This window comes from Pipistrellus hanaki (genome assembly GCF_964339955.1).
Source record: "Pipistrellus hanaki genome assembly, chromosome: 10".
NCBI lineage: Eukaryota > Metazoa > Chordata > Mammalia > Chiroptera > Vespertilionidae > Pipistrellus > Pipistrellus hanaki.
In genome coordinates, this window is record NC_140512.1 from 20569848 (window position 1) to 20584455 (window position 14608).

At 35.3% G+C, this 14608-nt stretch overlaps 1 protein-coding gene across 1 annotated transcript in view; it reads right to left on the bottom strand.

Annotated features, from left to right (window-relative positions):
- The window catches only part of GNAT3 (G protein subunit alpha transducin 3), a 34679-nt gene extending 21308 nt beyond the window's left edge, over positions 1 to 13371 (bottom strand). Inside the window, exons 1-4 of the mRNA XM_084897047.1 lie at positions 13132 to 13371; positions 7400 to 7442; positions 4850 to 4991; positions 458 to 615 (exon numbers count right to left, since the gene is read on the bottom strand). Coding sequence (XP_084753173.1) covers positions 458 to 615; positions 4850 to 4991; positions 7400 to 7442; positions 13132 to 13249 — 461 coding nt within the window. The 5' untranslated portion in view covers positions 13250 to 13371. The remainder of the gene's footprint in view (positions 1 to 457; positions 616 to 4849; positions 4992 to 7399; positions 7443 to 13131) is intronic.
- Positions 13372 to 14608: the final 1237 nt, after the last annotated feature.

Consider the following 14608-nt stretch of genomic DNA (forward strand, 5'->3'; position numbering starts at 1 on the left):
CAGACATCCCTCTAGCAGTCCAGGATCCCTCACTCCTCACTGCCCGCCTGCTCACTGTTCCTTACCATTCGGTTTGCTGTCCCTCAGCTCTGCGCTCCTCAGCTGTGAGTCTGGCTTCTGGCTGAGCAAGTGCACTGACCACCAGGGGGCAACTACTGCATTGAGCATCTGTCCCTTGGTGGTCAGTGTGAGTCATAGCGACCTGTCATTCTGCTTTTCATTTGATTTGCATATTAGGGTTTTATTATATAGGATGCTTCCCTGGTTATATTTTTTTTACATTTCATTTATATTATTTTGATCTTTTTTATTTCTCTTGAATTACTTTTTATTTTAGTATAATAAAATGAAAAGCCATTTATTTTTCTTATTTGTGAGTATGAGTAAGGAGTATACAGTTATAATTCTTAATTGTAAATATTTCCACTACAATTCCTGTCAAAATGTATTCACTTACTAAGCTGCTGAATCGTTGAGCTGATACTCAGCTGACCTTTCAAAGCAGGCCTGAATCCCCGGATCTCTCCACAGCCGCTTTATTACCTCCGCCAGGTCCTGAGTCATTCCCCCATCTTCCAGGGTATTGGCCATCGCATAGAGTTGTTTTTGGTCTTCCTATGGCAATGTTTTTATGAAAAGAATAAAAATTTGTCATTATTTAAAATCACATATTCTTTTTTTAAAATAGAACATTTAAACCGGATGATTTTATATGATTTCCTTAGGTAATAATTCCATTGAACATGTAAACAATATATTTAAAGTACCTTATGATCACTGGATATAATACCCAAAAGAGTTCTCTATTGCAAAAATTAATAGATTTAAATATTATAATAAAAAGACAGGCTATTTTGATATATATTTTGCTATAAATCATTAAGTTTTGATTATGATGTAAAAAGGGATAACAATTGCTTGGTATAAGTCCATTGAGCTCTCAGATGGTCAAATGCTCATAAAAGGGTAATGGATTGGATCTAAATTGGCACATAGTGTTCATTTGATAATGGCCACGTTTCCCCCCTAGGAAATAAAAATATCAAATAAGAATTAGAGAAATTGAAAATAAAACTTAATATTCTAAAATCATACTTAAAAATTGATATACAATATTATTTGCCACCATGTGCCTCTTTGTAATAATATTACTAATGGTAAACAATTTAATATACTCAATATTTTGAACATCCAATGTAATGTTGTTAATTGTATGCCTTTGGGGGCAAATTAATAGGGCAAAGTTAAGACAATGAAAAAAAAAAAAAAGAGGAAAAGAGAAAGAAAAATAGAAAAGCAACTAAGTAACTGTTCTAAACTTAAGAAACCAATAACCAAAAAACTCATATAAATTTTTGGTTAAGACTCTTTTCCTCTTTGAATGGCAATTTGTGTGATAATGTGCAATGGCTATGTAAGAATATATAACTTGGCATAAATAAAGAAACAAACAAACAAAAAAAGATAAAACCATAGGAAATCAGAACCCTGAGTTGTATACATAAGTAAAGTGCTTAGCAATTAATCTGTTGAGTACACAGTTTAAGTCAGGTACAGAAAATGCATTAATCCTAAAATCAAACACGAATGATTGTGATTGAAAAGGCTATCATTTATGCTAGTTTAAATAAAAATCTGAGTGTGCAGTGCCTGACGATGGTGATGCTTGATACTTGAGAACATAGGTCCTCCTGAGAAGTTGTGCCAGTTGCTTAGTGCTGCTTAAATTAATCTGTTTTTCTTCCCATTCAATGCACATTTTGAATAAATTGCATTTCTTTTAAATTTTAGTAAGCATAATGGCAGCATTGTACAGAATCTATTATCTTCATTCAACATGAGTGTCAGATCATTAAGACTTTTAACCAACAGATTTCAGGTGCTGGCATCACCTTTTTGCAAACACTGAGCTATAGTAAGCACACAATATCTCTCTACAAGAAACCCTAATAGGCAAACAGACCAAATGGGGAAACAACCGAACCACTGGTCGCTATGTTGTGTGCTTACCACCAGTGGGGGGGAGTGCACAGAACATGACAAGCATTGGCCGTGGCAGGATGGTGGAGCAGGTGAATGGAGGCACCAGACCAAGGTGGAGTGCCAGTCGCTGTCATCAGGGCGAGCCTCTGGTGATTACTGAAAATTCTTTGTTCCCGAAGGCCATGGTCCCACCCAGCACTCGCACTTGCTGCCAGCGCTGGGTGCTGGCTCCAATAGCTCAGTGCCATCAGTGGGTGCGAGTGGCAGCTGCTGGCCCCAATTGTCCCTGAGGGCTTCTACACCTCTTCCTGCTCCTGAAGGGTGATCGGGGCTGCAGCTGCCACTTGCACCTGCTGCTGGCGCCGGCCCCATTCACTTCATGCAGTCAGCGGGTGAGATAGGTGCCGCCATCAGCACGTGGGAGCAGAGGCAGTGGGAATGGGGCTGCCAGCAGAGAGGGGACTGGGGGCCATGGCAGGAGGGGCTGGACGGGGGCGTGGAGGATGGGCAAAGACCCGCCCCTGTGCCCACCACAGCCTCACCGACCCATAGTTCCTGTCAAGGCGTAAGAATTCATGCACTGGGCCACTAGTATTTAAATAAGTAGCAATAGGCAAGGTTGTGATTTCCAACTTCAGTGATGCTAACATAAGGAATATTACACATGAAAATTAAAACAGTGAATTATTCTCAAATGAATGCAGAAAGAACACCTATTTCAGGAATTATTACAGCTTTGAAGAAGGAAAGTAATCATTACAAGTGTTTTTACAAAATACCTTGCATAGGAAGAAATACCCTAATAGAATCCAGGGGAAGTGGGTTTTGCTCTAAGCTCCAGCAATTGAAGGGAAGCCAACCCTTTGTGACACTTCTTTTTTTTTTTTTTACATCTTTAAGTAAGAGGGTTAGTTCAGGTTGTCTTTTAAGGGCAGTTCAACATCCTAGTTTTGTAGGAAAAAGACAGTGAGAGTGAAAACTCAACTTCCCTTGAAAAACAGTGTGTTCACTACATCTCAGGATGATAAAAAGAGGAAGGATATTTGAAGTTCAGTTCTTGCAAGTTTCCCTTTTACATGAAGGAGAAAAACTGTAACCTAGAGAAGTAGGGGACTTATTGGAGCTAGGTTGTGGGGTAAGCTGAAAAGGAAGGAGCACCTCCAGACAGAACTCCTGACTCTGCTTTACAAAGTATTTCCCCCAAGGACATTTCCATGCTAACTGTCAGGAAGAGGCAGAGCTATATTTTTTAAAATTAGTAGTATGAGGTTCCTCAGAAAAGCAAAAAATAGAACTACCATGTGATTCAGGAAGCTCACTACTGGGTAGCTATCAAGAAGAAAACAAAAACACTAATTCAAAAAGACATATGCATCCTTACGTTCATTGCAGCATTATTCACAATAGCCAAGATATGGAAACAACACGAGTGTCCAGAAATAGAAAAATGAATAAAACAGTTTTTTTTTTTTATGGAAACACACACACATATATAAACATATACATCTGCACACATATGTACAATGGAATATTACTCAGTCATAAAAAATGAAACCTTACCATTTGCAACAATATGGATGAACTTAGAGTAAAATAAGCCAGAGAAAGATAAATTGGTTATGATTTCACTCAATGTGGGGAGAAGTACTAGGGTGAAAGGGAATAAGAAGTACAAACTTCTAACTACAATCACCAGGATGCAATGTACAGCACAGGGAATATCATCTATAGTTATCAAATTAACTTTGTACAGTGACAGACAGTTACTGGATAAATTGCAGTGATCACGTCACAAGATACATAAATGTTGAAAAGATTATGCCGTACACCTGAAACACGTGTAATAGTGTATGTCAGTTATGCCTTAAGAAAAATAGGGAAAAAAAGATAATAGTATTAAATATTTTTCTTTTTCATCCCAATGGCTTCCAATGGTCATTTACACGATCTAAAAGTACTGGTCAAATGGGGAAAAGCATAAATGTCACTTTTTTCCTTTGTACTTACTATACTGTTCTTCTCTGTTTTTATTTTCACATATCAAGGTATCTAAGAATTGCTTTGGGAACAATTCAATTGACATCAGATGCAACCAGCTGCTCCCCCGGAGGGGATAGGGAAATGGGTGAGTTCTTCCTAAGAATTGTACACAGTTACTCCCTCTCTTGGGTGTGGCTGACTATTGTTCTTTAGATACTACGTGCTTAGTTTGTCAACTAAAATGGCTTTATATGCTTACGCACAACCTGTTTTTGAACAAGTTGATTTTAAATGTACTTTAACAGTAAATAATTACATTACAAAATAGAAAATAAAAGAATGAAACTACTTAGTTGCTATCTTTAATAACAAATCTGACTCCTTGAGTATATTTAATATAGAAACATTTTAACCACATAATTTTGAATTCTTTTTAAAAATAACATTATTAAGTAATCGGTTCCATGCGTCTTTGTAATGATCACTGAACAATAATAATTGCAGCATTTTTATTACAAATAAAGTCTCCATGAAATGACTCCCAATTAAACTAAGAAAATAAATGCAAATATCTTGCAGTTTGATTTTGTGGAATAAACTCTTTTGTGTTTAGCAAATATAAACAGTATTTTTCTCTAATATAGTTTATTATTGGATATTAGGTTCTACTTCTAGGTATATCTAATGTTGAATAAGATTATAAAAGAAAAATTGCATTTAAAGGAAAATAGAAAATCTTACATTAAACAGAATTAATGTTTTCAAAATTCACATTTCATATTCTTAAACTTTTGGTATAATTAGTATTATAAGTTTATTAAGTCCTACTGTTTTATTGCTCATGCTCCATTGTAGGATATGAAACTGTGAGTATTATCATACTTACTGCACTTCTGGCATTTTCATAATCAATCCCGAGAGTGGTCATGGCTTTCACAATAGCTAGGATAGATTGCAATGTATTACTGTAAACTACTGCTTTGAACTCCATGCATTCTTGCTCACTGTAACCGTTCTTATGGATGATCCTATAATTTAAGCATGAAAAGCTTTTGTGAGTCAAACAATTGATTTTTTTAAATACTAAAACACAATAATAATTTGATTAAATAAGATTAAAGTATATATTTATTGAAAAAGGAAGAATTTTGTCCATACATATATGTGACATCTGAACAATTTTTTTAAATTTTTATTATCATTTGGGTTTAATACAATATTTTCTTTCTGAATTGCTAATGCTAAGCATAAAGACAACTTAGGATTTGCTCTAGATAAAGCACTACTAAAAATGGGAAAATCATGAACATTTTATTTAGAAAGCTTATTTCTTTTCAAAAGAAAAAACTTCCAGATCCTCAGGACAAAGTTGCATAAGTAGTGTTGACACATGATAGCAAGAGGAAAAGAAATAATTTAGTATAAAATTTATGTCTTTTCCTCTCACTTAAGACACGCTAAAAAATAGGAGTACGTGCTTTCTATTTATAGCAATAACAAAGGCATCTATTTTTTTAATGTAGGTAATTCTTGGCTCTTAAATTCCTGCAACATTACATGTGTATGCGTGCCACTGAGTACTCAAAGCTGCAATGCCCAGACATTTAATTTGGCTGAACTCATCTTTTCCTTCCACTAATTCAATCAGAACTCAAAAATATTACAATAGTTTTAGAAATAGATTAAAATAGATTTACCTATTAAAAGCTAACATCTTTGCATATGCTAATTACTTTATTGCATCTTTATTATATAAAATGTTCTTGTTTCTTTCAGCTATTTGTGTTTTTTTTCTTCTTCTTCCTTATTGTTTGGAAAATGCTTTGTGCTCATTAGGCATTATTTTGGATGTCATGATATTAAAGATTTGTGTTGTGTCCTTTTCCCTAGAGATTTTAGCATAGGGGGGAAAAGAACACAATCTCTCACAAGATATTAAAATCTTCAAATGGATTCTGCAGTAAAAGGAGTAGAGACAGTTCCTATTGATACATCTATTTCTACTTTTAATATCTTATTGCCAATAATTGCTGTATTTGTAATGTAAATATGGCCATGTTTATCTTGACATATTAAACAATTAAAGCAAATCGAGTAGTCAATTAAAAGCTATAGAAAACGTGGTAAAATATTTTTATGGATATTTTAGGAATAAGTTTACTAAAGAAATTCCAGTTCTTAGTCAAAAATTATTTTAATTATTAAATCAGAATGCCAAATACAAATAGGGGTCATTTAGATTTTCTTCCTGGCACAAGTACTGATCCCTTTCCTTTCACCATTGAAAAAAGGAAACATCTCTCACAAAGCAAATGACAAAAACAGACCTTAAAAAACCCAGTTGCAGTGGGACTGGAAGTAATTTTTAGGAGCTGCACAAATGTGCTTCTGTGAGGCAGAGCTCTCTGCCTGCAAGTTAATTCCTAGCTCTGTTCAATGTAATAAGCTTTTGCTGGGCATTTTCTGTAGCATATTACATTATGCACTGAAGAAAATGAATAAATTAAACAAGCCCCTCTTCTCTCCCTCCCCCCCAAAAATAGACTAGTCACTAGACACATTAATTCAAATTTAACTATATTAAAAATTAAGTCCTCAATCATGAAGTACTTAATACCTCCAGGTGGCTAGGAGCTACCGTGATGAAGAGTACAGCTATATAACATCTCTATCACCCTGGAATGTTCTAAAATTCTGCAGCACACCAAAAAAAGTTATATTTATATATTTTTGCCAATCTTACAAAAAATAGATATAATTTTGATATATTTACAAAGAAGTAATAATAGTAGTAATTACCTACCCTTTTTGCTCCAAAGTGACTTTTTTTAAAAATTAGGTGCTGGCCTGGCCACTGCAGCTCCGTGGTGGGACACTGGCCTGCACACCAAAGGGTTAAAGGTTTGATTCCTGGTCAAGGGCACATACCAGGATTGCAGGTTCATTTCCCCCTTGGAGCACCTATGGGAGGCAACCAATCGATATTTCTCTCATATCGATGTCTAAATATCCTTGGGTGAGGATTAACAAGAATAAAAAATAAAATAAAAAAGCAGGCGCCTATTCTTGTACATAAGGATTTCTGGTACCAAGAATTAACCAATCAGATGCTATGTTATTATGTGATGTAACCAATATGATGCAGCTCTATGTTTATGGTTCATACAGGGCATTCACACTGGATAACTATTATGTTGGCTGTTGTTATTTATTTTTTATTTGACAATCTAAGGGAAAAGAGGTCAGAGCCCCTGACTAAATAGTCAGGTGTTGCATGTTTTAAAAATGCTTGTGACACACCAGTGTGCCATGGCACATCTGTTGAAAATCGCAGATTTAGGTTATCAATCACATTTCCCAGAGGTATTTATTTTTAAAATGGTCAAATAGATGGACAGATATTAAATAGTAAACATTTAAAATAGTACATACTCACTTCATTTGTTTAACAATAGTACTTTTTCCAGATTCTCCTGCTCCTGAAAAGAAAGATGGGAGTGTTATCAACTGATATATATATACATCAAATTCATATACAGATTAAAACCTGAGACATCACTATCCCACCGGCAAATCCTTAACAGACAGCTCTCCTATGTGAAAAGCAGGATAATTTTTCTTTTAAGTCTTGAAAGGTATTAGGTGTCCACTTTCCAGGATAGCAGAGGAAAATGAAACCCACTTACACTGATGATAGATTCAGATATAGTTTGGTTTCAAGGTAGAATGTATTCTAAAGCAAGAATTACATGTCATTGGAGGGCGCGGGGGTGGGGAATCCCATTATTATATTTGAACATACTTTAGAAAGATTATATCTCTTAGCTTTGTATCTTAAAGAAATGGTCCAATATTTATAGTTTCTAGATCAGTCTCATTCTCCCAGATTGTCTCTGCATTTATCCTATTGGATTGAATAATAACAACAAAAACTATATACAAAAAACTTAGAAATAACTTTTTATTTCCAGAATTATTCAAAGCCTATTGTGATTAAAGAAAGGGCTCTTGTCTTCATATCATATTTATGTTGCTACACAGGCACTTTTTCTTCTGTTTAAACAAAGGAAACAGAAGAGAAACGGTAAACAAATTAAAAGGCCTACAGAGGAGTTGTATTTTAAACAGTAGAATAAATACAAGGGGACTCAAGAGGACTCCTATAAGGATGTTTAAAATTATCTTATGTAATAAAAGGCCAGGGACCATAATGGAATATCGACCAGAACGACCTATCGACCAGTCGCTATGAGGTGTATTGACCTCCTCGAGGTCCCTCCCCCTGCCCACAGGCTCCGATTGCTGGATGGCTAATGGGGAATCATGGGGAACCAGGGTGAGTGGCAGCAGGGCGGGACTTGGGATGGGCAAGCAGGCAGAAGGCAGACAATATAAGGATGTCTGACTCATGAAAAGAGACCAAAACTGAATATTACTCGAGAGTGAAAATGATAAGAGAATTTTAAAAATATTATTATAATATATAGGGTATAAATAGAATATAACCCAAACTTTTTAGTTTTTATTTTTCTATGAGTCCTAAACATGTGAGGGATAGGGTAGGGAGAGAGGAGCAAATTCAGGAAACTTCTAGGGTTTTTTTTTTTTCCAAATAATTTATTCCAAACTATAAAAGCGAGCCTGACCTCAATTTAGCTGTTCATTCACCACAGACTTTGCCTTTTTATGTACCACAATATCCATCAACAAGAGCTGGTAAAATCTGATAGTACAGATTTGCTTACAAAATTTTAGATAGAATCACCAATAAATCTCTGAAATATTGAGGAATACTCAGTATTTTATAATGATATAAAATGATATATGTTAGAATGTGCCCTTGGGTTACGACTAACATTTATCAATGGAAATATGGTATTAAAATATATTGACCCACTGCCTGATCTAAAGAACCAATGAGTAAATATTTAGTCTTCTCATACTAATTTATCTATCATTTAGAGAGTCAAAGTTTGATATATTACTGACAGTTCCAGAAATTGGGTCCAAGGATATTTTTAAAGTCTCAGTTTGCCTGTTAATTTTGGACAGATTTCAAAATAGCAAACTAAGGCAATTTAAAAATATCCCAGGAAAAATCCAAAAATTAGAAAAACTAATATACATAGAAATATGTTTTTGTTATCATGGCAGTCAACTGCCTTATTTTACCAGTCTGTTATGATTTTTAAAAAAAGATATTTTGATTGATCTTTAGAGAGAAAGGAAGGAAGAAAGAGAGAGAGAGAAACATTGGTATGAGAGCTAGACATGGATTGGCTGCCTCTTGCATGTCCCCCACCAGGGATGGAAATTGAACAAAAAAATGGATGTTAGAGTCATTCTTCAACAAGTAATAGTTACGTCCTGATGTGAGGCCTCCAAGAAAGAGTACAAACTGAAAAATACTAAGGTCCAAAGACAAACCTTGGTCTTAAATGAAAATGAAATACTACTACTTTCTTAAAACTGGTAGGAGTAGATGATGGATCAGTACCTTGTACCTGGATAACCATCTAAGCTGAGGTGTGGATGACAGTGAAGCTGGGAATGCAGACACAGCTGCCTGATGGAGTAATTTAGTAGAAAAGTAGGAACAAGCAAAACGATTATTGGCCCACATAAAGTTGAAAACAGCAACTTGTCAGCCAAGAAACTGAAAATGACCTGTCATTTTATACTACAACACTTGGAAATGGAGGGAATTAGGACTTTAGCTGGGAGGCGTGATAGATCAGCCGGAAGGGCTGAAAAGTTATTAAATAGCATCACTGTGGAGAAAATTATTGGAAATAGTGTCATAGAACAAAGGTAAATGGAGAGCCTTAGAGGGGTCATGCAGGGTTGAAGTTATGATGTCAATTAAGGTAAAAGATTAAGGGGACAGAGTATTTCAGAATTTTAGGAAGAACATAGCTAATAAAGGTGATTTTGATTGTAGGATAGCATAATAAAATCAAAGGACTAATTCACAAAATGTGGAAAAGTATGAGAGAGAATCAATATATATAAAAGCCAAGTGACCAGAACGATGGACCAACTGTAATGATCAGAACGACTGGTCGCTATTACACAGTGGCAGCCTCTACTCCTGGCAGGCCTGGCACTCAATCAGGCCCCCCCCCCCCCACACACACACACACACGATTGGGGGCGGGGACAGCTGGCCAACCACCTGCAGCCCCCCTCCACCGGGCCATTCCCATCCCCAAACAGCCCCCCCCCAATTAGGGGTGGGGCTGGCCAACCTCCCACATCCCCTTCTCCCACAGGCCCAACATGTTGGGCCTGATCAGGGTGTGCTGGCCGGACCCCACCTATGCATGAATTTGTTCACCAGACCTCCAGAAGAATATAAAATAATGGTCGGAGAGTGACATGTCCAGATATATTAAAGGGGGAACAATTCTAAATAGCAAATTTATTCTATTTGAATATAAAACATTGAGGCTGGAATTAAATCCATGACTTCTACTTTGTTAGCATTGGGATCTAATAAATAAAATGAATATCATTATACTTTGATGAGTCTCACCCTCAGTTTTATCTTGAATCCTATTTCTCTGGGTTCAAAATCTTTTTGATGTATTTATGAGTCAGTATTTGAAGAAAGCTTAAATAGGAGATGGGTTCTGAATTTAAGTCTACAATCTTAAATGGAAGCATATTTTATTTTATGTAGAACATGGAGTCTCTACACAAGTAAAGGTTTCACTGCCCTCCCTTTCTCCTAACAGTTTGGAAGGGTATAAAACTTTTGGTTAACTGTTCATATTGTCAAATGATTTAAAAAGTACATATTCTTCAATCAATAGTTCAGGGTTTGAATGAAAAAGTAAATAAAAAATTGTTCTATGATATTACTATATGAAAGGGTTCTATTAAATTATAGTTAACAAGAGTCATTCCTACAGAGACAGGATATTTAATCTCATTAGCAAATATCATCATTTGGCTAAAATATGGAATACCTTAATAAATGGTTTACATATTTTATGTGAGAAACTTGTGAGTCAATGTTTAAGCTGTCCTGATTATTAGAGATAAATTAATCTAAAACAAGCAACCAAATACATGCAAAACATTTGCCTAAGTGCTTTTTGCCTCTTGGGGAAAAGGGACATTATAATAAGCTATTAGATGCTGCCATCTGTCATTCTTTCTTTTTTTTTAAAATATTTTTTATTGATTTTCAGAGAGGAAGGGAGGGAGGGGGGAGAAATATCAATCATGAGAGAGAAGCATTTACTGGCTGCCTCCCACATAACCTCCCCCACCCTGGGGATTGAGTTCTCAACCTGAGCATGTGCCCTGACCAGGAATCGAACCATAATCTCCTGGTTCATAGTTCCATGCTCAACCACTGAGCGACACTGATCGAGTCAAAATATACATTTTTTAGTAAGTGCAACCCTCTGGAAATTTTGAAAATATTGATTAACTTAGCTAATGTAAGCTCCTTTAAAGTAGATTCTTAAAAACCTTTAGACTCCATATAGGTTTATGTTTTTAAGAGCCAGAAAGTTGGAAAGATATTTTAAAATAATAAAACTCAGATGCCAGCATTGAAAAAATACAGTGTGGTATTGACAATATAAACACATAAAAAAATAAAGAAGCAAAGGTATTAGACCTGAAGGAGGGGGAAAAAACACACTAACAATGTTTGTAGGAATGCTTGGCTTTCCCTCTCACCTTTCTTTACTTTTTCTCTATCCATATTATTTTCACTCTTGACCAAAGCCTCTTAGAATATTTTGGAGTTTGGGGGAAATTATGTTTGCTGGTTTCATAAGAGCTGGCCCCAATATCCTTTAAGTGACCAACCTGTAGGTGGTTACTTGTCAATGCCGTGGACTGGTGTGCAGCCACAGCACCTGCACTTGGAGGAGAGACTATGTCCTTTCCTTTCAGGAACAAATTCTGGGAATCCCACAGCTGGCTTCTGAGACACTTGCCACTGGGAGCAAAAGGTCACTTAAAAAAATGAGACTATTATGCTAAGCAACGTGTATCATTCAGTAAAAGCTAAACACTATGCCATGTCACTCATGTGTGGAATATAAAACTGGAACTCATAGACCCGCAGCAGTGTTGTGGTCTCCAGAGGAAGGGGCTGGAAAGGTGGTAAAAGATAAAGGGGACACATGTATGGTGATGGTAGCTGATTTGACTTTGGGTGTTGGACACACAATGCAATATATACTTCAAGTATCATTAAAATGTCTACTTGAAACCTATTAACCGATGTCATTCCAATAAGTTCAATAAAGTATGAGGACCTTTGGTATGGAATTTCACAATTCTGAAATGAAGTCCTTTTGTGTATAACTAGAAGCAGAAGGTACATACAACTATGATTAAATTAAAGCTCTGGTTTTTGTATCCTTTTTTAGGTCTTTATTTTTAGTTCAAAAACTTATTTCTCTTACAGTGACCAGGTGAATCTTTTAATGTTTAGAAAAATGTGTAGCATATAAGTCATTATCTATCTTTCAATTCATCAAAAGTTTGTTGAATTTATAGCTGGTGTAAAATATTGTGCTGAGTTTTAAGGGAATGAAAAGACAGAAGAGACCTAATTCCTTACCTGAATGAATATATAAGTATCCTAAAAGGATTTAAATGGAGCATATTTCAGACAATATCACAGTTTGTGTTCAGAAGCCTGGATAATGTTATTAATATAATTTTAAGTACCTTATCATTACTCTTTAAATAACTTCAGACTAATTGGTTTTAGCAGCACAAGTAAATAATATTAACTTGAATATCAAACAATGTATTTCTGTTCAAACAAAATAACATAAACCTTTATAACTTGTAATTAAAGGATTGTTTTCAGTATTAAAAAGCAGACATTGAGCTATGATAGGAAGCAATAAAATAATAAATGTATATGAGTTTTCTCTTAATTATAATAAATTGTATTATTGACAGAAAAATCGAGTCATTTACTATTTTCTCTCTACTTAATAAAAATGTAATAAAATAGTAAATAAAAATGAGTAAATATATACAAAGTGCACATAAAGTCTATTTGTTTCCACATTTTCATAATAAATATCCCATAAGGTAATACACTTAAAATTAAACTTCAGGAAAGTAAATGCAACACAATTGAAGAAAACATCAGGGGTCTGAAAGCAAAAGGATTTAAAAGATTACCTAATAACAACAACTTTACAGTTCTTGCATCTCGCTCAGCATCTTCCTGAAGCTTTTTCTCCAGTTCTTTTGACCTTTTGGCTGACTCTTTACTCTCTGAACTAATTCCGCTTCCCATCACGTCGGATGATTTGCTCAAACTTTTCCAGATGTAGAGCACAGCTCTGGTTTGAGTGTAGGATGCAAAGGAGTTCTCTGCTAAAGTACCCAACAGACCATTCTCTCAACGCTCAAAGATTCTACTTTGACTAAAGAGATGCTTTCTGAGCTGTCACCTGACCTAAGGGCGTCACCTGATCAAATTAAATGGCTATTTCTGGTTCATCTTTAAAAATCTGTTCATCTTCCTTAGACAATGGCATATGATAATGTAGAAAGTTGTCAAAATCTCTATACTAAAGATAGTATGCAATGAGCATCTCAAACAAAATGCCCTATTAGGCAATATTTATTACTGTGATTTTAATCTCTGATAACTAAACAACAAGCTTGCATCTTATCTTTAGATATTTGAGTCTCCAAATTCTTCATAATTAATTTAATATTACTATCAGGTTATTTATATTCATTCATCCAAATTTACAGTCTCATTGTGACTAGATGATGACACAACATTATTGAGAATCTCAGCATCTGTTGATTAACTAGAAAACAACTTTAAGAGACTGAAAAGATGTCGTTCTTATAGTTACACATATGATTGTTTTGTCACATAGAATTCAACACACAGTGCTCTTAAATTATTGATTTCAGTCTCACAGGATGCATCTCCATAAATTGAGCTTTTACTGCTCCTGAGAAAGTCAATCCATCAACTTTAATTGAGGACCCACTTGGTGTAGACACGGAACTGTGTTCAATTTCGGTAGTGCATTGACTCCTTGGGGCCATTAAGCGACAGCTGTTGTTCTGGAAGGACTTTTATTGATTTGGTATCAAGGGAATAAAAAGCAACGTTCTTTGAAACAGTAGGTAATTTGGTTCTTCCTGGGGAAAAAAAAAAAGAGTTAATACATCTAAATATGTTCCATGCCTTTCAACTACCACCATCGGTACCAAGTCCTTCTTGAAGCTCTGCAAGCTTGGGCACAGAGATTATGTTGTGTAATTTTTTGTTGTTGTTGTTTATTTGAAGCATAAAGTTCTTGTTAGATAGTGAATCAATATTTTCCTTAGAAACAGACATGGCTACCTGTGGCAGCAAATTATTCAATTTGGGATTTGTGAACGTGCCTAACCAGAAAATGCTAGAATATAGTTAGTCCATTACCATGTCAGTGCTGTTCTTCTTGTGGATCACGCACAAAGTTTGAACAGGTGGGGTTTTGCATATTCATACAAGAAGGAAATAGGCTGCCAAATTAAATACATACCCCTGCTTTGTTTGCTTCTCATAAAAAATATTAAGTTGCAGATACAAAAGCATAATCAAAACTTTATGAATTTTATCCCTACAAAGCCATGTCATGATAATACA